Source organism: Gymnoscopelus microlampas, assembly GCF_963454915.1.
Source record: "Gymnoscopelus microlampas genome assembly, chromosome: 9".
NCBI lineage: Eukaryota > Metazoa > Chordata > Actinopteri > Myctophiformes > Myctophidae > Gymnoscopelus > Gymnoscopelus microlampas.
In genome coordinates, this window is record NC_139946.1 from 11,690,824 (window position 1) to 11,716,573 (window position 25,750).

The following is a 25,750-nucleotide window of genomic DNA, read 5'->3' on the forward strand; positions in this document are numbered from 1 at the left end:
CCAGAGTTGCCATCTTTAATTTGCATTACCCAAGCTGTTGTGAAGGCCAAATTTAATTTGATTTTAATAATTTAGAAAAGCCTCCAGTTGAAATCCCATAAGAAAAGATTTTTGAGCAGGTTTATAAGGCCCTGAAAGCCCTAAGGATAGACTATCATATATCATGGCTTCATAAAGGTGCAAGTCCTGATCGTGGTAGCGGGAACCGCCAGTAAGTCACCAGGAAAAAAGAATACTCCCTTTTGCCAAATATATGTGAAAATCTACCTGTCACAAAATAATGTTACAGTACATCATTATGTCCTGAATCTCTCCTGAATCTATCCCGTAACATGATAAAGTACTATAATACATCATTTGAATAATGAATATTTGCTGAATATTTATATAATGAATTGATATTAAATCTTCGAATAGATTTAAGTCATTTTCTCAAACAAATGTAAGACATATCTATGAGTAAATTAAATAGGCAGTTTTTCCTCACAGACACACTCCCATGATTTGGCAATTCCATATAGAGAAAAAGGCATTTCTTTTGTTGTCTCTCTTTTACCAGCACTTTTATGCAAGTTTCTTTTTTGCTTTTTAACGTGAAATACAGTGAATGCTGGTAAATGTACAACTGCCGGTCAACTTCATGCTCAAAAAGGTAACTCAAGTGGTGTACGAATTATAATTAATACTGTATACTAGTTTCTATAGATTGCGTATTTGCGAATAATGAGAGACAACTAGCAAAGGGGATCAGCCATGGTACCAAATGTCCTAGAACAGATACAACATTGCAGGGCAAAGGGAACCGAGAGAGCGACCATGTTGGCAGTCAATACTTGATGTAGCAGCACAGGATTCTGCTAATCCCTGTTCTACATGTGATAGTTCTATGGACGGAGCCATAATAAAGATAGCCTTACACAGTAATTCCATGAGTGAAGCAAGCACTGGTCAGAGCTTAGAACATTGATCAGAGACCTTTCTGAGTCCTTAGGAAAGGAGCACGAGCCCTTCACACAGAGCAACTCACAGTGTGAATGACAGAATGGTCCTAAACGGAATGCATTTGAATGGTAGATAACTGAATAAACGCAGAGACCGAAATGGTTTCAAATAAAAGCCAATGGAGAACAAGTATCATGAAAGAAATAATCATGACAATGAATCGCCAGCAGATTTCATCTTGGACATTTTGTGTGTTAGTCATAAGATAAGGTAAACCCTTTACTGATTCCCAGAGTGAAATTCAAGGCATAACCCTATATGTCTTTGTAATAGTATCAATGTAGATGCACTCACACTATACGTCGCAAAATCCCACAAATGCAAATGGAGCATAATGGACCATTATATACGTGTCCATTTAGTTACATTCGTACACAGGATTTTACTGTGTAGCTAATTTGACAAAACACTATGATATGGTGTGATGTGTCACGGGGCTGCGTTTCAGCAGAACCCATGTGTCACTGAAGCTAATGGAAAGCTGCCTTCCCCTTCCTTGCACATCAGCGATGGTGGTTGTTGTTGTTTGCGCGTTCCGGGCTTGTAACTCCCCCTTTTCCCTTTCAGGAGGCAGCAGCAGCTGTAGTAACTACACTTACTGTCAGCCTCACTGCCGTCTAATTGATGGATCATTTTGCTCTTAATTTGACCTCCTAAGGCTAAAGCCAAGCTGTTCATTGTGGTATACAAGCTCTTACTGTGCTATTATCCTCCCTCAGTAAGAGAAAGGAAAGAAGGAAAAAAAGATCTGCTCTTCACGAAAGTATAGTCACACGATCTAATAAGAGCCGACGCAGAATGGATGCAAATCTAGGGCAACACTTTCTTTTGCAAGTCTCAGTTTGACCTCATCATCATCGCTATGCTACGTAGCCTCCGTGGGCCTTTTTTTTTTGCATCTTAGTGATAATAAATTATAAATGTGTGTCGCGTCGATGTATAGAGTTCTGGCACGCAGTGACAAACAGTCTCACAGTATGTGCCGTCGCTCTGGTTTTTTTGGAGTTCCTCCCTGAGGCAATGGATGGGAGAGAGCGGAAGAAAGACACAGCTCTAGCATCCCCATCTCCCTCCAAATCCATCCATTGAGTGAAAAATGAACTATGTCAGCCCGGTCAATTCATTTTGAAATGCCAAAGTGTAATTGATTGTGCATCTTCTTCTTTGCCCCCACGGTGCTTGCTCCCCCACCTGATCAATATTAGCATTATCCTAATTATGGCGCGAGTTAGCTTGCGCCGTGGCCCTTCCGTAAACTGATGGTCCCCTATTAAAGAGTAAGATGTGTTGTTGGCACGGTGTGGGGGGGGGGGGGGGGATGCGAAGGGGGGAGCCCTCTCCCCTGCTGAGAGGCAGCTGGAGAGGCTTTGGCAGTGGGAGAGGCCAGAGGAGTGGACCCCGGCAGGCATGACTGTGATGCTTGGATGGAAATTTTATAACCATTGTCAGGGTAATTTGTATATTTTATTAACCAGTTAAAGATGCTGCGCTTCTTTTACTGCGCCCTGTACCCATGCTCTGCCGGGTGGCATTTTTACCACAGTGCTTTATGGTCAGATTATCTGTATTATCTGTGCTTTAATGAGAGAGAGCGCCGCCGCTTTCCCTCATCGTGGAATGCCTTTTTTCTTTCAGCGGGAAAGATGGCGATGACAATTGATCGTTATTGAAACGCGATTCTCTTGACAGGAGTGCGGCGAAGAAACGAAGACTGTATTGCACTATTAGTGGCTCAGTGTGTGTGTGTGTGTGTGTGTGTGTGTGTGTGTGTGTGTGTGTGTGTGTGCGATGTTTGATTTGACACCTTGTTACCGTGTCACTTTTGGCACTAATGCATGAGGCCTTAATGGCGAGTACTATGTGACTTAAGTGCTGTGTTGTTACTCTCGCAACACAGTAAAGTTGATAGATCACAAGTCCAAGATGAAAATGCCGTGATAAAGAATTTTATGGGTGAAGGAGTGATGAGTAAAAAAAGCAGATCTGAACATGCCCAGAACAATCTCTAACCCACGGATTCTACGCCACTAAAATAGTATAGCTTTTAATTTCTTTCTTTTTTTTTCTTCTTTTTCTTTTTTTTAACCATTTTCTGTTTTATTTTAATATTCTCAAACCCAGTAGCTATAAATGTAAAAGGAAAAGAAACCAAAACCCTTTTCCTCTTTTTTCAACCTGAAGCTAGTATTTCTTCTTAAAGTTAACATTGTAATATTATTAGTAGTAGTTTGTAGTATTAGTATCATTTAATACTATATATTACTGTTCAGAACAATAAAAATGTTTGGTCCTTTGGTCCCTTAGGGGTGAAAGATTTGCAGTTTCTACTGTTTGCTAATGGAAACCTCAGTGACCTCCGAGAGTCATAGTTCTGCGCTTTGCTGAGAGAGAGACGGCGAAAGAATAAGAGAAAGAGGGGAACGATAAAGAAGAAAGTCTATCAGTGGACATACAGAATAGCTTCTTTTTTTTCCACTGTTTTTCTTGATCTTCAAGTTTTAACCCTCATTTGTCCAGTATAGTAAAAGCCACAAGCGCCTCTTTCTTTATATATGTGTGTATATAATATGTATATAGAAATCTATCTGTTGTTGCTGCTTTTTTGTTTGTTAGTTTGTTGCTTAATTAACAATTCAAGTCTCAACAAGAAAAGTTTTGTTGTTCTCTGCGATTCATCGCATCTTTTTCAGTTTTTTTCTTTTTCTCTTTTTTTTTTAAACTTCTCTTGTTTCCACCGTTCCATCTGTTACTGTTGGTGATTTCCTCCTCTGTTTTCGGCCTCCTTCTTTTTGCCTCTTCCTTCTCCGCCATTATCCGCGTATATCTTCATCATAAGTAAATGCTGATATGTCTTCAAAAATTCCTTATTTGTTGATTTTTTTTTAAAACATATTTTTATGTGTTTTCAAAGGAAAAAAGTTTAACTCCTCCAGGATATTCTTCACTTGTCCTCCAAACCTAAAGGACAAAAGAGAAGAGGAAGAAAGAGAAAAGAGTAAAAAGCCATCTCAGATCTCGGGCTGCTCATTTCCCCCCCCCCCATCTTTCAAAAGATCCATTTCTTTCAACTTTGGATAGTTCAATATGGCCCTATTATATCAGAGTAATGGTCTGGAGAGAGCTAACCCACATTTGCAAACCAATCAATCTTTGTCAATCATGATGATGACAGATTTTCCCATAATTAGTAAGTCCGCTGCTGCATATAAAAATCAAACCTCATCGGCCCCCACAGCTTCTACATGTCTGCACATAACTGCAGTATACTGGACAATCTTAAAGGCTCACTGCAGAAATAGATGGACCTTGAAGAGAATATAGTGTTTTGCTAGGGAATGGGCATTTTGGCCCGCACCACAGACCAATCAGAAGTCACGGGTCGTTTTCAGCCGTATGACATGCCGAGTAACATTTTTAATACAGGTTTTGACCTGTATTAAAAATGTTACTTGAGTAAAAGTGCAAAAGTATTGGCATAGCTTATCCCAGGCTAGCTTTCTACCTAGCCTGGGATCCAGCCTGATTCACTACGTTCGGCGGATTTATTTTTCTCACTTCGCTTCTCAGTCTGGAAAGGCTCCTATCTCCAAGGGAGGCGGGACATGCCATACGGCTGAAAACGACCCGTGACTTCTGATTGGTCTGTGGTGCGGGGCGGGACAAAAACACCAGTGTGATCGTTGTGATTCGTTGGAACAACATCCAATCAGCAATTGATTGATTGATTGAATATTTTATTAGGCAAAAAATGTAAAACTTTGAATTGAGTTGTAACACAGTTACATTTAAAATACTTTGTCTAACAGGTCCGCTCATGAAAGTCCTTGCGGTCTTGTTTCCAATGAGGGCCTTGGTGTTCAATTCATAGACATATATAGTGGCACCGTACGGTTCAATATCAATACAAATAATACAGAAAAAGATAACACTATGTACAACAAGGGGGAAAAAACTATATGTACAAGAACAGGGGGGGGGGGGTCATCTGTCTAACGGGAAAATGGTACTACCTCCTCTTTTGGCCTCCTGAAAGGTGAGTTTTTAAGGCTCTTTTAAATGAGCCCAGCGAACTGCATTTTTTTGAGGGATGGGGTTAGACTATTCCAATCCTGGGTGGCAGTGCTGTAGAAGGAGAATTTGCCCATGTTTGTTTTATGGGTGGGTGGTACCAAATTGTTGTTAACGCTCCCTCTAGTATTGTGACTGTGGGTGTCGCTAACTTTTTGGAGGTATTTGGTTCTCTGGTTTACTCTTTTGACCACCTTTGTCGCCATGCTTTCACCTGTCAGGTATTTGTCAAGTACAACCCAAATAAGTAATCTCTTCTTTGCTAGAGATAATTGTGTCATCGACTTTGACCTTGAAATCATTTACATCCATCTATCTGAGGGAATGTTTGGTCCCAATGGATTCAGTTTTCCCAAGGTGTAGTGACAGTTTGTTATCGGTAAGCCTAGTACGGAGTTTTGAGAGTTCGGAGCTGAGCGCTTCCTCAACTTACAACTTGTCCTCTCCCGAGATCAGGAGTGCCAAGTCATCAGCGAACAGGAACAGTTTGCAGTTACAGGCAGCATTCATGGTGTGAATGTATAGAAGGAACAGTAACGGCCCTTGAATGCTGCCCTGAGGAACCCCACAGTTCACCGGGAGGGATGAGGACATGGTTCCGTTGATGTCAACCACTTGTTCTCTACCCTCCAAGTAAGATCTCATCCGGTTTAGTGATGTGCTATCAAAACCAATCGCCCTCAGCTTATCAAGTAAAATTGAATGGAATTTACAATGACATTGCCTACGTAACATATGTAGTTCCAGTGTAGTTCTGCAAAACGAGTCAAATAGGAGCCTTTCCAGACTGAGAAACTAAGTGAGAAAAACGTCGACCGTACTGAATCAGGCTGGATCCCAGGCTAGTTTCTACCCGACATCGACGGAATTTGTAAATGTTCTTGGGCTTACCTGTGCTGTTGCAGTGAATACTGAAGGTAGGCTGTGTCAGTAAGGGCGGCTGGCATCCTTCGGTCTCTTTAACTGGACTTTCAATCTCTTCATTCCAATCTGAAAGCCGTTCATGGCTTGAATAGCTGCCTGTGCGCTAGCAGGGTTGTCGAAGCTCACGAAACCTATAAGAGAAGAAGGTACAGCCTAACGTGAGTGGAACACATTACTACGCACCTAACAATAGATTTTAACCCATTAAGACCTGAGGTTCCGATTCTACAAATGTCTTCTAAATCCTAACAGTTTTTTGAAAAAACGTATGTTGCGGTTTTCAAACTTTTTAATGTCAAGGACCCCTATCAGACCCCTATCATATCATATATGATATGATATGATATGTTATATATTGAATGTATCCTGCTAAGACCAAAATAAAATACTACTACCCCAAAATGTATATGTATTTGGCCGCAGACCCCCATCTCAAAATATTTTGCTTGATTTTTCAAAAATAGCAGATCTACAATCTCATAGCGCGGCACTCGGTGCCGCGCTATGAGCTTGTATATCTGCTATTTTTGATTAGCCAAAGTGTAAAATAATGCTTTTTAGCTCAAATCGAAACAAAAAATTACTCAGATGCGTCCCAGGTCTAAATGGGTTAAATATACAAATTAAACAATTAAAGTAGCAATTAGAGTAACAAACACAAGTAAGATTATAGCTGCTCCACAGCAGAAGGAAGCCAAACAAAAAAAAACACGTTTTACTCTGATGTACCTGTAAAGAAGATGTAACAACAAAGAACTATACAGATGGCTTCTGTTCATTAAAACTGTGGAGATTGTGGAGCTCTTGTTAGGCTACTGGCTTTTACCACCATGGGGAAATTGTTAGGTTGTTGTAGGAAAATTGTCTGGACCAAGATTTCCATTTAATCCATAAATATATTTAAAAGAAGCACTGGCATTGATTTAGGACCATGAGCTGTGTCTGTGTGGTTTCTAGAAACAAAGAAAGAAATCAAATCCCAAATATCCAAACAAGCAAACTGTCGGCAAACTAAATGAGAGTTTAGTTTGCATTCATTAAAGGACCACTTCACCCATTTTCAACCCTTTGTTCATTTTTAGAAGAAGGCCGATGCACACCTAGTAACTAAGTACATTTACTCAAGTACTTTTACTTCTACTCCACTACATCTCAAAGGAAAATATTGTGCTTTTACTCCACTACAATTATTTGAAAACTTTAGTTGCTAGTTACCTTGCAGATATAAATGATTACGTTATAAAACATACATTAACCACTTTAGCCCTATTTTATACCTAGGCTATTTGAAAATAGGACAAAAGGTGCCAATGTCCAAAAGGGGATCTCTGATAATCAAACCAAAGAAAGAGGTCCCGCACACTGTCTGGAACTTGGCCTAAATGGAGAGAGCAACATTTTTGCAAGTTCCAGAGAGTGTGCAGGACCTCTTTCTGTGTTTTGATTTGATCAGAGATCCCCTTTTGGACCCTTTGTTCATAACATTGGTCCTCACTAATGCTCATTATTATGCGATGTCACCGTTTCCTGTCTGTCTACTCGACTGAGTCTCAGAGGTCGGCGGCTGTGGACAGTTCAGAAACCCGCCCACCAATGACATCATTGGCGAACAAGATAAGAAAAAAGTACAACAACAATTGTGTTAGGGTTGAAAATGGGTAAAGCGTTCCTTTAAGACCTGGAACTGTGTCATTTTTAGATTTTAGCTAAAAAGCATTATTTTACACTTTGGGCTATTCAAAAATAGCAGATATACAAGCTCATAGCGCGGCACCGAGTGCCGCGCTACGAGCTTGTAGATCTGCTATTTTTGAAAAATCATGAAAACGTGTGCAAATCTTTGAATATAAATACTTTTAAAGTGAACATTTTTAACTCAAATCTTTGCTTCTAGGGGTCCCTGGAACTAGATATTTTGATGGGGGTCCACGGCCAAATACATATCATTTTGGTGGTCCTTGACATGAAAAAGATTGAGCATCACTGATATAGAAACATACGTTTTTCAGAATACTAGATAGATTTAGGAGACATATAGAATCGGCTTCAGGTCTCAATGGGTTAAGGAAATGAAATATATTCAAATGTTACCAAATTAGGCTACATAATGCTCAAAACGAACTAAATATACCGGACGACAATAACTAATAAAACGTACACCAGTTAATAGAGACAAGCACAGTGGTGTGGAGAGGTGAATGAATACATGAGGCTTATAGTGATCTGCACCGACTCAGCAGTGGCTTGCTCAGAGAGCAGTTGGAGGTTACTCCAACAGTCAAAATACTGTTGGTCCATGAAGCTTTATTTAGCAAGAATGCTAAATGCAGTAGCTGTTTACGGTACTCTTTACAGTCAAATATGTTGATACCCTGTGGGCTTAATGTTTGACAACTCAATAATCTGTCTGAAATATCATTCGTAGAGGACAGTCTTAAAGATGCTGTGTAGCCAGTTTGGTGTCAACTGAGCAACATTGTGGGAGGAGACAGGTTTAATTACTTGAACAGTTTGTGAGAAAACCAGAGTGATAGACTGTCTGCTCAATACATATAGATGTTTCTGCTCACTTGGTCCTACATTTGGGTTAAACTGTGCACAGTGGTACTAGCACATGATTGATTTGTTATGCATTTTCAACGTTGTAGGCACCACCATCAGGACTATTAGCCCACAATGCCAGTCGAGGAACATCGGCATATAGGACTGGAACTGTATACGTGCGCAAGTTTTGTGATTGCATAAAATACAGAGGAAGAAAGGCAACTACAAGAGGGGCCGACAGCAGAGCCTGCCAGCCAGGCCCCCCTAAAAAGAGTAACAGCGGCGATATTTCCATCGGATCTTTGTGCAAACCCACCAGACCTTACAATGTGAAAATCAATGAGGCTGAGCAGTTGTGCAAAGCAGTCCAGACTGAAAAGAGGATTCTCTACAAACATAGTTCATCAGGGACAGACAGGGGACCGCCGCAGACACAGACACACACACACACACACACACACACACACACACACACACACACACACACACACACACACACACACACACACACACACACACACACACACACACACACACACACACACACACACACACACACACACACACACACACACACACACACACACAGAAGAAGGAACCAGGGGCCCCACAGTGCATTGCCCCAAGACATGCCAATCCTCAAAACTCGTGCTGAACGGCCTGTTTCCATCATGTGTAAGAAAAAAAAAAAAAAAAGAAAGCCTTGAGAAGTCAGTGACCAGAAACTGCAGTGGAGTGTGGGCTCTGCTTGAAGCGCTCCCCTGTGTCTGCAGTGTCATTAGGAACGGCCGATGACCCGTGAAAAACAGCAGGAGCCTCTCCGGGTCCCCCTGGCCACCTGGGAGAGGTGGTCTGCCTTGGCCTAGCACTGCTATTGGGCCGGGCCCATTAGGGGCGAAGGCCAGGGAGGGAGGGAGGGAGGGAGGCGGTGGTGGGAGTTGAGGACGTGTGGCTGTGTGTGTGTGTGTGTGTGGGTGGGTGGGCGGGATGAAGAGGGGAGGACAGGAGGTGTCTGCCTGACCAGCCTACCACCAGACTGGTCCATTAAGCTTGATTTATACTTCATTGCACGACAAGAATCGCTCGCCCAAAAATCGCACGACACTATCGCTCGCTGAATCCCCTAGCCGAACCGCTGGCCGATGCTATAGCTGGAAAATCGGTTTTATAGTTGCCGAGCGTCACCGCCGGGCGACAAAGTATGAGTTAGGCATTATGGGGGGGGGGGGGAGGCTAGATGGAAGAGAGAGGAGAGGAGACAGAGCCTTAAGACCTCTAAGCCCTCAACTCTGCCCTACCAAACATAACTAGTGTGATCTCTCTCTCTCTCTCTCGCTCTCTCTCTCATATTGTGCATCTCTCTCTCTCATTTTCCGTTTCTCTCATTTGTTCCCTCTCTCTCTCTCTCTCTTGCTCTCACACCATCACTCTGTGTTTATCCCCCATCTCTCCGCTTCCCAGATTAATTACACCGGTGCGCTCCTCGCTTCCCCCAGACCTAACATTACGTTGTAAATGCATAGTGTATTAGTCAATACAGCAAATAGGTCTTCTTTCATGAATTTATATGTTATTAAGTCTCCCCGGGGAGACAGAAACTGGGCGATCAATTTTGCCCAGGGATGTGTGTGGTTCCCTGAAGTGAAAACAAATGCTGATCTATAATTGTCCTTTGCCTTTCTTCCTCTCCATTCCTCCATCCATCCCTCTCTCTCTACCTCCTCAAAAGTTTTCATAAGCCCCGCAGGCTGGCTGACTGGTGTGGGCGCGCGCGTGTGTGTGTGTGTGTGTGTGTGTGTGTGTGTGTGTGTGTGTGTGTGTGTGTGTGTGTGTGTGTGTGTGTGCGTTTGTATTACTATACTTGTGAGGACCAAACGTTCTCACAAGTATAGTAGAATTTGAGGAATAGACGTTGTGAGGACCAAGAAAAATGGTTGTTTTATGGTTTTATTTTGTTTTTTAGAGATACGTTTACAATTAGAAAAAGATTCAGGTTGGGGTTATTATTAGGACTAGACCTTTGGAGGTTAGGTTTAGGGCTCGGGTTGTAGATTTTTACAATTTTATACTTAGTTGTGTGGCGATGGCACACACCGTAAAATGGCCGATCTACAAGCTCACAATGTGTCGCAGTGCGACACGTTGTGAGCTTGTAGATCTGCCATTTTTCGGTTTTAGTCTTGCGGTTAAAAATGCCGCAAAAAAATCATAAATCAATCATAAAATCGGCTTCCTGAAATGTTGATGTCCTCACAAGTATAGTAATACAAACGTGTGTGTGTGTGTGTGTTTGTGTGTGTGTGTGAGAGAGTGTGCGTGGGCAGACAAATGGGAAGGGAGCCAGGAAGATGTGTGTGTGTGTGTGTGTGTGTGTGTGTGTGTGTGTGTGTGTGTGTGTGTGTGTGTGTGTGTGTGTGTGTGTGTGTGTGTGTGTGTGTGTGTGTGTGTGCGTGCTGCGTGCATGCGGCCCAGTGCAGGGAATATTGACAGGTATTGGGGGTTACTGAGCGGTGATGCTGTTCCAACCACCTGAAAGTTTTTAGGTCACTCAACTGTCAGACTGAAACAAGGGATACGAGTGTCTTACAGCTGTGCCGGTAACTCTATCTATCTACACACAGAGACATATCCACCGTTAATTTAGCTCAGAGTGTTAAAAATTGGACCCACATGGATCCTTAACGTGTCAATTTATTACACACCGAGTTAACACTGAAGATTAACACTTGACGGAGTTGACGGTTTATGGACTAGAGCAAGTGTGAATGCGAATACATTTCCCTCACCGGCTGATAATAAAGTGAACCTAACCTAACCTACTATATCGTCTCTGTCGGGTTTGAAAAATCTTTAAAAAGTTGTGCAAATCTTTGAATATATATTTTTTAAAGCGAACATTTGTAACTCAAATCTTTGCTTCTGGGGGTCCCTGGAACAAAATATTTGTTTACAAATGTTCGCTTTGAAAAAAAACAATTAAAATATTTGCACAAATGCTCAAGATTTTAAAAAAATAGCCAAAAGAAATCTTAAAATGACACATGGTTTAAGATTCACTGAAGTACTATGTGTTTCCACAATATTCGATCCTCACCTCTCTACTCCCGCTCCTCTGTTTACATTACACATGTGTGGAACCAGACCTGGTTTTGAACCTCCCGATAACGATCAGGGTGAAATCCAATTTGTGTTCATTTAGACTTGCCACTCGATGCATGTTGATTGGTTGAGGCGACTCGATTGGACGATAACAACAAAAAAAAACTGAATTGATGTGGCAAGTGTGTAATGACAGCTTGAGATAAGACACTGCTTTCATTGCTCAGAGTAAGAATTCAGCTCAAACAGAACAGGAGTGAATGGAAGGAGAGTCACAGTAGAGTATAAAACCATTTCCTCAGTGAAGCGTATAGATAAAGTGAAAATGACATGTCCTGCACAGTAAAATCCGGAGAGTTAATTTTACACTGAAAGTGGAAAAATGTACTTGTAAGGGTCCTTTTATTATTTCTTTTTTTTTTTTACAATTGTAGTGCATCACAAATCGTTGCTGTCGGGCAGAAACCAGGCAGAAATATCTCAATATTTCAACTATTTCAACTATTTCAAAGATTTGCAGGGGCCCTCATACAAGGTTATTACGATTATGCATGATCCTCATGGTATCACAACACCTCCAAGGCCTTAAAAACAAGGCTCCAAACATCCCAAAACAAACTAGTAAGGCTACTTCTTAGCCTCAATCACAAAACCCATCTAACCCCTGCTCATTTTGCCAGGATTGGATGGCTTAGGGTTGAGGACAGAGTACAGCAACTTGCTATGGGCCTGGTCTTCAAGATACACCACAACATTGGGATCCCCCTGTATTTGTCAAAATACTTCCAAAACGTTAAAGTCCACGATCATAACACCAGAGGCAGCTCCACGAATCATGTTCAACACAGATCTGGCACAACAAAGGGAATGAACTCGTTCTCATGCTATTCATCAAAAATGTGGAATGCCCTACCAAAAGGAGTAAAGGAGTGTAAAACCCTACTCACTTTCAAAACTGCCCTAAAGATACTGTACACCTTCAGGAGGCTACAACTCGAAAATGAGTGTTCCAGTTTAGTAGACCTTGTATTGTGAAATTGTACTTCCATGTACTGTTGCACATATCATATCATCATCATTGTGGGGGTCCGTGACATGAAATAAGTTTAACAACCACTGATATTATAGCAACATAATTTTTTTATGAAAAAAACTTCTCGTGATTAGTAGTTTCCTTACCTACTGTTGAATGCACTTATTGTAAGTCGCTTTGGATAAAAGCGTCTGCTAAATGACTGCAATGTAATGTAAAGACGTTTTGTACGTGTGTGGAGGACTCACCAAAGCACTTGCTCTGGTTAGTAGCGCGGTCCATGAACACCTTGGAGGAGATGACCGTCCCGAACGGCAGGAACATCTGCATGAGTTCGTTGTCTCCAAACTCCTGTGGCAGGTGGTAGATGAAGAGGTTACAGCCCTCTGGTCCTGGAGAGACAGAGAGGAGAGATTCAGATCAGTTTTACCATTTACCGTTTACACCAGACATGCTGCATGTTATTGTAGATCAGTGGTTCTCAACCTGGGGGCTGTGAGGGTAAGTGGGGACCTCAAGTAATTTTGCAAAACACTACGGTTTTACTATAACAAAAAAATCCCACAATTTTTGCAACCCTTTTTCACCCAGTGCCAATTGTCTAAGTGATCCTGGGCGCTACACTAAGGTTTTAATAATAATATAATGTATCATCAATATTAAAAAAGTGATACCAATAGAGCACGAAGTCTGACAACACTGCCGCTAGAGGGTGCTATCCCCCTAGGTCACAGCATTATTTTTCATATCGGAATCCCCATATAGGCAAATCTTAGATCGAGTCATATAAGAACCGTGGAAATAAACAAACCACCCGATTTTACTCCTAATGGATATGAAGCATCAACTGACAGTGAAAAAGTAGCTACTAATTTATAAAAAAAAATCTCCAAACAGGGTCACGTATACCTGACCAAATCGCCAGGGTTTGTACATTTTTGGAACACTGTCTAACACGATCTAAGATTCGCCTATGGGGATTCCAATATGAAAAATAACGCTGTGACCTAGGGGTAGTGGGAGTGACGTCAGGACTCGGTACTCTATAAATAAGAACTTAAAGTATACTACGTTAGTTCCATTGATCAAAGGTGGAACACAATCCATTGATTGATCATTAAAATAAACATGCACTGAAAATGCACGCGGCTTTCGGCTGCCGTTTTAAGTGGTCAAATGGGTGACGCTTTTAGAGATCTTCAAGTGGACCCTGATCTAGAAAAGCGTTGGGAACCACTGATTTAGATTGACATAAAATGAGTAGAGAAAGTACCAGTATTTCCAGGAGCTATGCTGTGTGACATCATATGACAATAACCTAACAACAAAAAATACAAAAACAAAGTACAAAACTGTGAATTTTCAACTGCCGATTCGCCGATTGCGTATGGATGCTGGAAAATCTCTTTTCCATTAAAGTCGACCACAGGTTCTTGTATAATCAAGCCACGCAAGATTAAGATCTGAATATGAATGTATTTTCACCCAGCCAATGGATTTCACTATGCAAACAACAATTAGTTGCTGCAGCAGAATCTATGCGCAGCCAAGGAGGTCAAACGTAGGAGTCAATCTATCTGAAATACATCAGCTCTAAAAAAAGAAAACAAGGTTTTATTACTTTATATTTGGCACCAGGCACCACACAGACTGACATATTCATTTTTAAAAATATTTTTTTCCCCTAATCTATGCATTATAAAGCCATCGAAAACAATTACTGCTCCTGATTCTGATGAATCTATTCTAGTGAAACAATCCTGGCCTGTATTAATCTACTGTTAATGGCTTAACTGTAACCTAAGTGACATAAGTCTTTAAAGTGCAACCCCATGCTATTATGACTGCACATATTATTATTATTATAATAATTGGTTGGAATCTGAGCTTTCCACTGTCTATCGGTGCAGAGGTAAATATTCCTGTTTGCCACAAACTGGATGATATATGTATAAGGCCATTTTTTTACTGAAGAATAAACGCCCCATATTTCATGGTAACGTATGGGTCTCTAGGTTTTCCTTGGTGTCACCCCTGACGGGATAATAGGTCACATATTCATTAGCTTTCTGAGATCGGGAGCATTGATGAAGGAGGGAACATTAGCCATGGACTCAAAAAGAACATTTATTTAATTTCAGATGAGTTTTTACGACATGTTGTGAGCTTGTAGATCAGCTTTCTTCGGCAGGGGAAACCACTAGAAATCAGGCTTTATTCTGATATTCTGACATGTGGATCCTGATGTCTATTGCCTCTATTACATTAATTGGTTCTCAAAGTAGGGTCCAGGGACCCCCAGGGGACCTTGGGGGGAGGGGTACCAAGGGGTCCCCAGCTAAATTAGTTAATATAGCATCACAATCATTTTAACGACTTTAACCATATCTTATACTTTGGCTATTTTTTAAAAATCTTGAAAAATCTTTCTTTTTTTTTTTTTTGACTATAATTTTTATCCCACGATTTTGTAACCCACATTTTTTCACCCAGTGCCAATTGCCTATGTAATCCTGGGCACTACCTACCCTCTGCCAGCCTAGGGAGAGCCCAAGCTGAAGCTCATGCCTCCTTCATTGCATGAGGAGCAAGCAGGCCGCTTCTTATCACCCGACAGGGGGGAGTTTCCCTGGTTGGACATAGCGCGTGGAAGGAACACGTTATTCCAACCAGTTCCCTTCTCCTCCATCAGGCGCCCCGGCTGACCAGGGGGAGGCAGTATAGTGACCAGGATTACAACATGTTTTTGTGAGGGTATTAACTACCCTAGGAGACACGGGGAGAACATGCAAACTCCACACAGAGTAGGCCCTTTCACCAATCTTTCTTTTTTTAATTTTATTTACATTTTTATCCCGCGATTTTGTAACCCCATTTTTTCACCCAGTGCCAATTGTCTAAGTAATCCTGGGCGCTACACTCCCTCTGCCAACCTAGGTAAAGCCCAATGCTCAATGCATGAGGGCTAACAAGCCTTCTTATCACCCGACAGAGGGGAGTTTCCCCGGTTGGACGTAGCGCGTGGAATGTCATTTTTGGGGGGTCCTTGATACAAAAACGTTTGGGAACCACTGCTGTGTTAAACCCTCTGTGTACTATCGTGTGTGTACTGGTGTGTGCTGGTTATTAAGAGTAATATTGTTCTCTCACCCTCACCTTCCCGCTGTTGCTGCTGTTGGATGACCTGCTGCTGCTGGGGCAGGGTCTGGCCAATCTGAGTCAGTGTGGTGGCTGGGTAGATTGCTGCACACACAGAGAGAGAGAGAGAGAGAGAGAGAGAGAGAGAGAGAGAGAGAGAGAGAGAGAGAGAGAGAGAGAGAGACACACAAACAAACGTGAATCCCACAGAGATAGAACAACAGTGCTAAGGATGCTTTGAATGGTCGATCGCACAAGTAAGAAGTATGAAGTCACTCTATTAATGCTGCATCTGAGTTTCTGAGTTACTGAGTTGCACTCTGTTTTAAAAACCCATTAAAGACCTGATTCTGATTCCACAAACGGCTTCTAAATCAGTAGATCTCACACTTTCAAGATCTTTCAATTTATTTATTTTTTAGCAGATGTACAAGCTGGCAGCGCGTGTATCTGCTATCTTTGAATAGTCAATGCTAAAATCTAAAATGACACTTATGATGCTGCTTGCCCAGTTTGAATGGGTTGACTCTTAGGGTGAGTTGCACCAAAAGATTTAAGCAACCGATTTAAATCACTTGTTTATCAGTTAATCGTGTTGCACTACAATTGAAGCATGGATGAAAATCTAACCTAAGAACCTTGAACCCGGATGCAATATTTCACTTTAAACAGGGATTCATTTTAATCAGGTTGCACCAAAAGTTTTAATCAATTATCCTCAATCAATCATCATAGTTACTTACAGCTTATATAATAAAATATGGTGGCAAAAAATGAATAATTAATCCCCAAATTAATCATAGTACTAATCTAAGGTTTGTAAAACGAAATTGAACAAGGTAGTTAAAGGTAGGGTAAGAGATTTTTTTTTAGTTTGTTAAATAGCTCTATATTCTGATAGTACTCATTGCTATAGAGTGTTTGTTCAGTAACAGGAGTCTCCCATGTCTCTCCAGCTCTTTAGTAAACAGAAAATGTATTTTTCAGGTTGGGATACCAATTTTATCCAGTCAGGAGAGAGAACTCACACAGGATACAGGATAAACAAAGTGAAAGTGATGACACAAAGAAATGAGCTGAACAAACCTGGAACTGGAACACTATAAAATTGAAGCTGATAATTGGGTACTCTCTCCTGATTGGCTGAAATTGGCAACCCACCTGAAAAGGTATTTTCTGTTTATTAAAAAGTTGGAGAGACGTACAGGGAGACCTGTTACTGAACAAACACTCTATATCATACATGGGCAACTAGCGGCCCGGGGGCCACATGTGGCCCCGACCTTCACTTAATGCGGAGGTTAATATCGGAATACTGATATATTATTGATTACAGCTGTTACAATTCCAAACATGCAAACATGACCCGCTTTAATTGCTTCAATCTATGTTAGTAGCTTAATGACTATTCTATTGTCTTTTTTATGTCCAAAGTATTTGTATTTAAGTTCATAAAGTTAACGTAAGTATAACTAAATGCATTTGAAATTAAATTAAAATGTTACTTTTCAGGATTCCAATTACAAAATAGCAAAAACAAATTATGGATTCCAATTCAAAAGTAGCAAAAATAGCAGATTTACAAGCTCAAAACGCGTCGCGAACTATATTTAAAGCTGCTATGTAACTTTCCCCTTCTACCCCGGATTTGAACCCGGTTTCCTGCGCAAGTGCTGACACTTTTACCATTGAGCTAATTGAGCCTGCCTGCTTGCTCAGGGGATAAACTGAATCTTGACCATCAGGTCAAAATTCATGTCAGATCCTGTGTCTAGGTGAGACATGACCTTTGACAAGATCTAAATGTCTCAATAGAAGAGCAGGGAGACAAAATAGAACCACCCCAATTGTAGAACATAACATACAGATTGGAAAAGATATTCAGATAAAAAAGTTACATAGTGCCGATTTAACTTTTTGGTGAAACCCACCCTCAGATTTAAACGAACACTCAGGGTTTTCAGCAATAGCTTGATTACAGCAGGTGCGTATAAAAGGTATTTCACGAACACAATGGAAACACTCACATCTACTGTACCATCTGGCATTAAAGAAATAGTTCACCCAAAAATTACTTTTTTTCCTATCAATTACTGACCCCATGAAGCCTTGATTTCATGGAGATTTGTTTTGTGTTTGTCGCATTCTGTACCTGAGCCAATAATCCAATTATATTTCACTAATTGATTAATAGGAGGCCAATCTTAACAAGAGCTATAAACTATATTTACTAAACATTCTCTTTGAACCATAGTGCTCGGGTGGCGCAGTGGCAAAGTCCCAGCCCACCACCACGGAGGTTGTGGGTTCGAATCCACCGTGGTGCATGCGGCTTTGTCAAGCGTCTATATGCGAAACACAATTGGCTCGTGTTCGGGGGAGGGGAAATCGGGCGGGGAGGATGATATTGGTAATTGCATTGTACTCCTATACAGTCACCTGTTAGCGGGGAGTGTTGGCCGGGAGGAGTAGTCCACCCGGTGGGGGCTCCTCCACACTGACAGGTTGAGCCAGTAGGATGCAACAGCGGCAGTGGTGTAAAGTAACTAAGTACATTTACTCAAGTACTGTACTTAAGTACACTTTTGAGGAGTTTTTACTTTACTGGAGTATTTCCAATTTTCAGTAGGCCTACTTTTACTTCAACTCCACTACGTCTCAGAGGCAAATATTGTACTTTTACTCCACTACAATTATTGCTCTAGTTTATACCTACAGTATAGGCTATTTGAAAATAGCCTTTCTACAAGCTCACAACATGTCGCGATGCAACGTGTTGTGAGCTTGTAGATCTGCTATTTTCAAACATTTGAGTACTTTTACTTTAGGTACTTTAAGTACATTTTAATGCCAATACTTTTGTACTTTAACTGAAGTCAATTTTGAATTCCAGACTTTTACTTGTAACAGAGTACTTCTACATTACAGTATTGATACTTTTACTTAAGTAAAACATTTGAGTACTTTTCCCACCACTGAACAGCGGTGACAACACAGCAATGTGTGTGGGGGGAATCAATTGGCATAACGACTAAATTGGGGAGAAAAAGGGGGGTAAATAATTGACTACTCTAAAAAAAAAGGAGGGGAAAAAAAACATTCTCTTTGAACCTGGATCATCAGCAGGCTTCCTGTGATTGTACTGTGAGAGTTGCTTTGGGGTTTATATATATTTTTAAAATATATAGTTTTGCCATGGCCTCCTACTGCTTCTGCATCATCAAATATTGGATTATTGGCGCAGGAATGCAACGAAAACTAAAAAACTCTCCATGAGTCCAAGGCTTCATGGGGTGGTGAGTAATTGCTTAGAATTTATTTTGGGTAAGAAGAATTTCTTTAATGCAGGGGGTCTTCAACGTTTTTCAGCCCAAGGACCCCCTTAGCTGAGAGAGAGAGATGAAGCAGGGACCCCCCACTACATGTTGTATAAAATTGTGTTGCGGATTCAACTTTTTTCCACAGATTTCATATATAGTTTCATAGACTTGTTTAACAGCATTTTCATCAGTGTTGTGTAAATTAATGCTTTTTGTTTGTTTGTTTGTTTGTTTGTTTATACATTATGTCTTCTATTAATATGTTGGATTCATGCTAATGTATATTTTCAGACATTTACCCACTCAAACCCTCAATACTTATACGTTTCAATCTGTGCTCTGTCTGCTCTTTTTTCCCTCTACACCAAACCTCTTTGCCGAAAATAGCCTATCTACGAGCTCACAATGCCTGGAGACGTTGTGAGCTTGTAGATCTGCTATTTTTTTATCCTACAGTATCACACAAAGATGTGCCCCCCCCCCCCACAGTAACTCTGAGGACGCCCCAGGGGTCCCGATCGGACCCCCTGTTGAAGACCCCTGCTTTAATCCATGGGAGATGAATGGAGCGGGAACCGGGAACGCATCTGAGTCATTTTAAGATTTCTTTGGCTATTGAAAAAATGGCAGATCTACTGTACAAGCTCATAGCGCGAGTGCCGCCCCATGAGATTGTAGATCTGCTAATGCAATCGTGGACATTTGTGCAATTTGGCCGATTCTACAAATGTTGTCTAAATCCTATGTTGCTATACTCAGTGGTTCTCAAACTTTTTCATGTCAAGGATGCCCCATAATGATATGTATTTGGCCACGGACCCCCATCTCAAAATGTTTTAATCCAGGGACCCCCAGAAGCAAAGATTTGAGTTACAAATGTTGGCTTTAAAAAAATATACATTCAAAGATTTGCACACATTTTCAAGATTTTTCAAAAAATTGCAGATCTACAAGCTCATAGCGCGGCACTCGGTGCCGCGCTATGAGCTTGTAGATCTGCTATTTTTTGAATAGCCCAAAGAAATCTATAAAAATGACACAGAGATGCGTTCCCGGTCCTATTAAAAGGGTTAATAACGTACGATGCAGGAATAAAAGGTACACGGTTCGCGCCGCGTTTTAAAAAAACGCGAGTCGAGACGACAAGAAGAGAGGGAACCCCTCACCTGTGTATTGCTGTACCCCGGTGAAGGCTTGCTGGAGGGTGTCGGCCGCGGTGGGGCTCTGGGTGGAGTATGGCGGCAGGCCGTTGGCGTAGACGGTCTCCACGGCGGGGTGTCCGTTGGGCTGATGGTGGGGGATGCCGGCGAAGCCGTTGACGAGGGGCGTCAGGCCGTTGACAATGCTGGGCGTGGAGATGTTGGCCGGCGGAGAGCTGAGGCCTGATGGGGGAGGGGGAGGGGGAGGGAGGGGCGGTGTGACTGGTTACTGGATCAACTATACGTATTCAGAGAGCTGTATATGTAGGTACTATTATAGGTGTCATCGCTGTCGTCGGGCAGAACAACCTCTTATCTCCATATTTTAACTGAATAAAGGCGGCGCCAAGCAATTCGGACAAGCCTTTTTTTTTGTGCAAAGCACAGAAATTACATATTTCTGCTGTCCGGCAGAAACCAGCTAACTCCAAAATGTTATTTTTTCAGGAAATGAAAAAAACAAAACAAAAAGTGGAGTTAGGAGGTTTTGTTCATCATTGATAAGAACAGCTGAATGGACCTCCAAGCTCACAATGAGGTTGGAGGTCAAAAGGGGGTGGAGCCTGGAGTCAGCAAAACCAGCTAACTCCACCCCCCTTTGGTGGAGTTAGCTTGTTTAGCAGAAAGTTTGAGGATCCAATGGAGTTAGCTGGTTTTGTCAGAAGCACTTTTTAATGCTTTTCATTGGTTCAATATTTGTTTTACCAACACACAGACGTAAAGGGTGTTCAATAGCACTGATTTATGGGAAAAAATGTGAGTTAACTGGTTTCTGCCGGACAGCAACGATATTTAACTTCTTATGTTTTGTTCATGAATTAATGCCTTACTTCGTCATACTAGTGTCACACAACAGTATCAAAAATAGATGATCTACAAGCTCAAAACGCGTGGGTTTTGAGCTTGTAGATCGTCTGTTTTTGCTTTGAATCGTGAAAACTAACGGTTTTGGACATAAGAGGTTTCCACCCGACTGCAACGAGTTGTACATACATGTATGTACACAAACACGCACGCACAACAAAAACATATGCCGTGCTGGGACAGGGACACACATTGGTTACACTGTAAACATGCACACAAACAGAGAGTACAATACATGAAGTACACATATTGTACTGGACAGCCACAGAGGACACACACACACACACACACACACACACACAGGTAGACATGAAAACGCGCGCACACACACACACACACACACACACACACACACACACACACACCCAGGTAGACATGCAAACGCACTCACACACATGCACCACGCGCACACACACACACACACATATGCACACACACACACACGCACACGCGAGCACACAAACTCTTGCGCACACGCACACGCACACACACACACACACACACACACACACACACACACACACGCACACACGCGCGCGAGCACACAAACTCTTGCACAACCAGAGCTAGCTACACTACATCTCTCTAATACACGGGTGCGATGCGAGTCTGTCACATATCCAGCGTTTGTGGTTGGTGACACATCCTGCAGGATAGCTGGGAAGTCAACCTGTGAAAAATGAGCCTGTCGGAAGTGTTTGTACGATACCCTGCTGGCTCCTCTACTGCTCGGGATGATGATGAAACCGCTATGCAACTTCCAGGGAGGAGGAGGAGGAGAAAGAAAGAGAGGAGGGGGGGAAAAAATAAAATAAAAAAGATCCCGAGGAGATAGAGAGGGAGAGATTACAAAGAAAGATTTTGCTTGGATGAGCGGGTAGCAAAAAAAACACAAAGATTCTTCTTGCTTTTTATATACGTCATTAAAAAAAAAAGACAAAAACGAAAAATCAGGACCGTTCTGTTATAGTTTGACAAATGGTTGGAATAGGTCATAACATAACAAATAACCCCGCATTGCCTGCAAGGCGACTGACTGACTGACTGCAGGATGGTGGGTTCATGAGCGGAATAGGAATTGGAACGCTCGCGGTCGTCCTCCTCCTATACTCTCATTCAATGAATTTGAAAGGACCCTCCTTTTGCAAAAGTGTTTCCAATCACGCTGGGAACATGAAAGTACCCCATTTTGAACAGAATCTCACTGTGTGATGGTCTTGCTGAAAGGGGCGGGGGGGTATGGGGGGCTGTTCTGTGGCAAAGCATCCCGAGCTCTCGCTTGAAGAACGAACGAAACGGCCCCCCTGAGGACCACCTCTCAATCTAGGGGAAGCTCCTGGCCCCCTCTGATTGGACAAAAAAAATCTCCAGGTTGTCACGGAAACCCCTTTCCAGCATGCATGCCATATCCTTCGCGCAATCTGGTGCCTCTTGGTAAAGAGACCCCTATAGGAGGTGTCCCACATAGGGTACATGATCCCTGGCAGTATACACATGATAATATACACCAAGATGTATGCTAATGCGTTGGTAAATATGCCGCGCATCACATGCTGAAAACCTCCCACCTCTGAGTAATTCACATCCATCCACCCACAGACCTGCTTTTTCTCTCCTCTGAAACCATTCTGCTTTTCTCTCTCCTTTTATTCTCTTTTCCTATTTTTTTCCTCCTGTTTTTTTCCCCTCTTATTACTCCTCTCCTAGCCTAATCTTTTGCTTTCCTTTCCTTCATTTGACTCCTTTCCTTTCCTTTCCTTTCGACTCCTTTCCTTTCCTTTCCTTTTGACTCCTTTCCTTTCGACTCCTTTCCTTTCCTTTTGACTCCTTTCCTTTCCTTTCCTTTCCTTTTGACTCCTTTCCTTTTCCTTTCCTTTTGACTCCTTTCCTTTCCTTTTGACTCCTTTCCTTTTGACTCCTTTCCTTTCCTTTTGACTCCTTTCCTTTTGACTCCTTTCCTTTCCTTTCCTTTCCTTTTGACTCATTTCCTTTCCTTTCCTTTTGACTCCTTTCCTTTCCTTTTGACTCCTTTCCTTTCCTTTTGACTCCTTTCCTTTCCTTTCCTTTCCTTTTGACTCCTTTCCTTTCCCTTTGACTCCTTTCCTTTTGACTCCTTTCCTTTCCCTTTGACTCCTTTCCTTTCCATTCCTGTCCTTTAGAATCCTCTCCTTTTGACTTATCTCCTCTCCTCTCCTCTCCTCTCCTCTCCTCTCCTCTCCTCTCCTCTCCTCTCCTCTCCTAGCCTCAGCATTTAAGTCGTGAAGAAGCTGACACTCAGACAGCCAACTGCAGTGACCAGGGGAATTGCCCCAGGTCCAGTGAGAGCTGTTGTGTCTTTTGCACCGGTTTTCCTTTTTTTCCCTTCCTTCTTCTTTTTTTTTCATTTTTTTTTTAAAGCTTCCCTGCGATTGCTTGTTTCCTGCGGAGCTTGTGATGAATTAGACTGCAGCTCCAGCCCATTCTCCTACCAGGACCCAGGAGACCAAGCCGCTCCTATTCTGAGGGCTAGAGACAGCTAGTCTGCTCGGGCCACACGCACTCTACTGTACCGCCAGATAATGCACCCTCTCCATCATCAGGCAAATTCATTTTCCAAGGCTTAGCAAGCAAGTGCTATGGGTGTGTGCGTGTCTCTGTGTGTGTGTCTGTGTGTGTGTGTGTGTGTGTGTGTGTGTGTGTGTGTGTGTGTGTGTGTGTGTGTGTGTGTGTGTGTGTGTGTGTGAGTGCGTGTGCATGAGTGCGTATGCGTGCGTGCGTGTGTGTGTGTGCGTGCGTACACATGTGCGTGTAATGGTAGTAGTAGTAATGGTAGTAGTAGTAGTAGAACTGGTAGTAGACTGCAATGGTTTGTACTCTCTCTTTTCTGCTGTGTGGTTGGTTGTGTGCATGTGTGCGTGTGCGTGCGTGTGTGTGCGTGTGTGTGTGCGCGGGCGCGGGTGTGTGCGCGCGTGCTTGTGTCTGTGTGTGTGTGTGTGTGTGTGTGTGTGTGTGTGTGTGTGTGTGTGCGCTCGAGCGTGCGCGTGTGCTTGTGTCTGTGTGTGTGTGTGTGTGTGTGTGTGTGTGTGTGTGTGTGTGCGCTCGAGCGTGCGTGTGTGCTTGTGTCTGTGCGTGTGTGTGTGTGTGTGTGTGTGTGTGTGTGTCTGTGCGTGTGCGTGTGCGTGTGCGTGTGTGTGTGTGTGTGTGTGTGAGAGATAGAAGAGCCAGTGTGCATGCGTGTTCCAGGGTCAGCAGGCGGACACAGTGTGCAAGTGATAAGGGCCAAAAAAAAAAGAGCCAGTTGTGACAGATAGTGGCTGCTGGCTGATGAACCTTTGGGACCACAGAGTCCAGCCGGGGGAAGCATGGGAGGAGCTAGATGCCACAGCAGGGAGCACTGTCCAAGTTATGTGACAGAGCAATGACATGATTTAGCAGGACAAGGCCCTTAATAATTTAACAATGTGTGAAACGTCTGATAACTAGTAATATAGACCAGTAACATAGACGTTTTCAGCCCAAGGACCCCCTAGCTGAGAGAGAGATGAAGCAGGGACCCCCTCTATATTGTATCAAATTTTGTTTTAGATTCAACTTTTTTTGTTTACTTGGTCTGCCCTTTTTTCCCTCTACACCTATAACTCTTTGCCAAAAATAGCAGATCTGCTATTTTTGGCTAAAGTTCTCCTCAGAAAAAGGGATGCTAGGGTTCAAGTGGTTATGGTAAAAAAAAAAAATCATATCACACAAAGATTTGCCGGACCCCCTCTAGTAACTCTAAGGACCCCCTAGGGGTCCCGGACTCCCTGTTGAAGACCGCTGATATAGACTATATCGTTGCTGTCGGGAAGAAACCTCCAAATCTCCATATTTTCGTACATTAATGCCCTACTCGATCATACTACAGCGTCACACAAAAGTATCAAAAATGTCAGATCTACAAGCTCAAAACGCGGCGCTTGATCGCACCTATTTTTGCTGGTTTTGAATTTGAATCCTGAAAAGCAACAGTTTTGGACATAATATGAGGTTTCCACCCGACAGAGACGATATATCCAGTATGTGCTAGGTGTGTCAACGTATACGTCCAATAAGGCAAACATCTTACAATAAAAAAAGTCGTTATAGTCATCATCTTTGTCTCCACGGTTTAATGAAATTTATTCCGACAACCAACCATAATGTAGGCGGACCGTGCAAATTTCCTCCTATATGGGGAGATGGGGGTGGGGGGGGGGGGGGGGGGTATCTCCTACCATGGCTAGAAAATAACAACGACATTTTCATTTTATACCTCTATGGACATAAGGTTCCTTGCGTTGTCGCAAATTGTATTCATAGCGAGTTTGACAATGCATTCCCCAGCATGCCAATATGTGGCTGTCGCCGTGCGGTGTGTACTGGTCCATAATAATGACATGTTCCCCACTCTGGCATGGGTGAATGGGAAGCTATGGGTCAGCAGATTACATATTTTACACAGCCAGGCCTTATCTATCACCCCTCCATGCTGCTAATATGGCATAAACTAAAGCCTGATTTATAACGCGGGTTGCGCATCGCGTGGTCGTGCGCTCCGGAAA

The 25,750-nt window shown here is 42.4% G+C and overlaps 1 protein-coding gene across 1 annotated transcript in view; it reads right to left on the reverse strand.

The window, feature by feature from the left end:
- Positions 1-5,997: 5,997 nt before the first annotated feature.
- Positions 5,998-25,750, reverse strand: part of celf5a (cugbp, Elav-like family member 5a) — a gene marked incomplete at both ends in the record, with an annotated part of 364,109 nt that continues 344,356 nt past the window's right edge. The window contains 4 exons of the mRNA XM_084066484.1: positions 5,998-6,125; positions 12,919-13,062; positions 15,827-15,913; positions 20,295-20,510. Coding sequence (XP_083922610.1) covers positions 5,998-6,125; positions 12,919-13,062; positions 15,827-15,913; positions 20,295-20,510 — 575 coding nt within the window. The remainder of the gene's footprint in view (positions 6,126-12,918; positions 13,063-15,826; positions 15,914-20,294; positions 20,511-25,750) is intronic.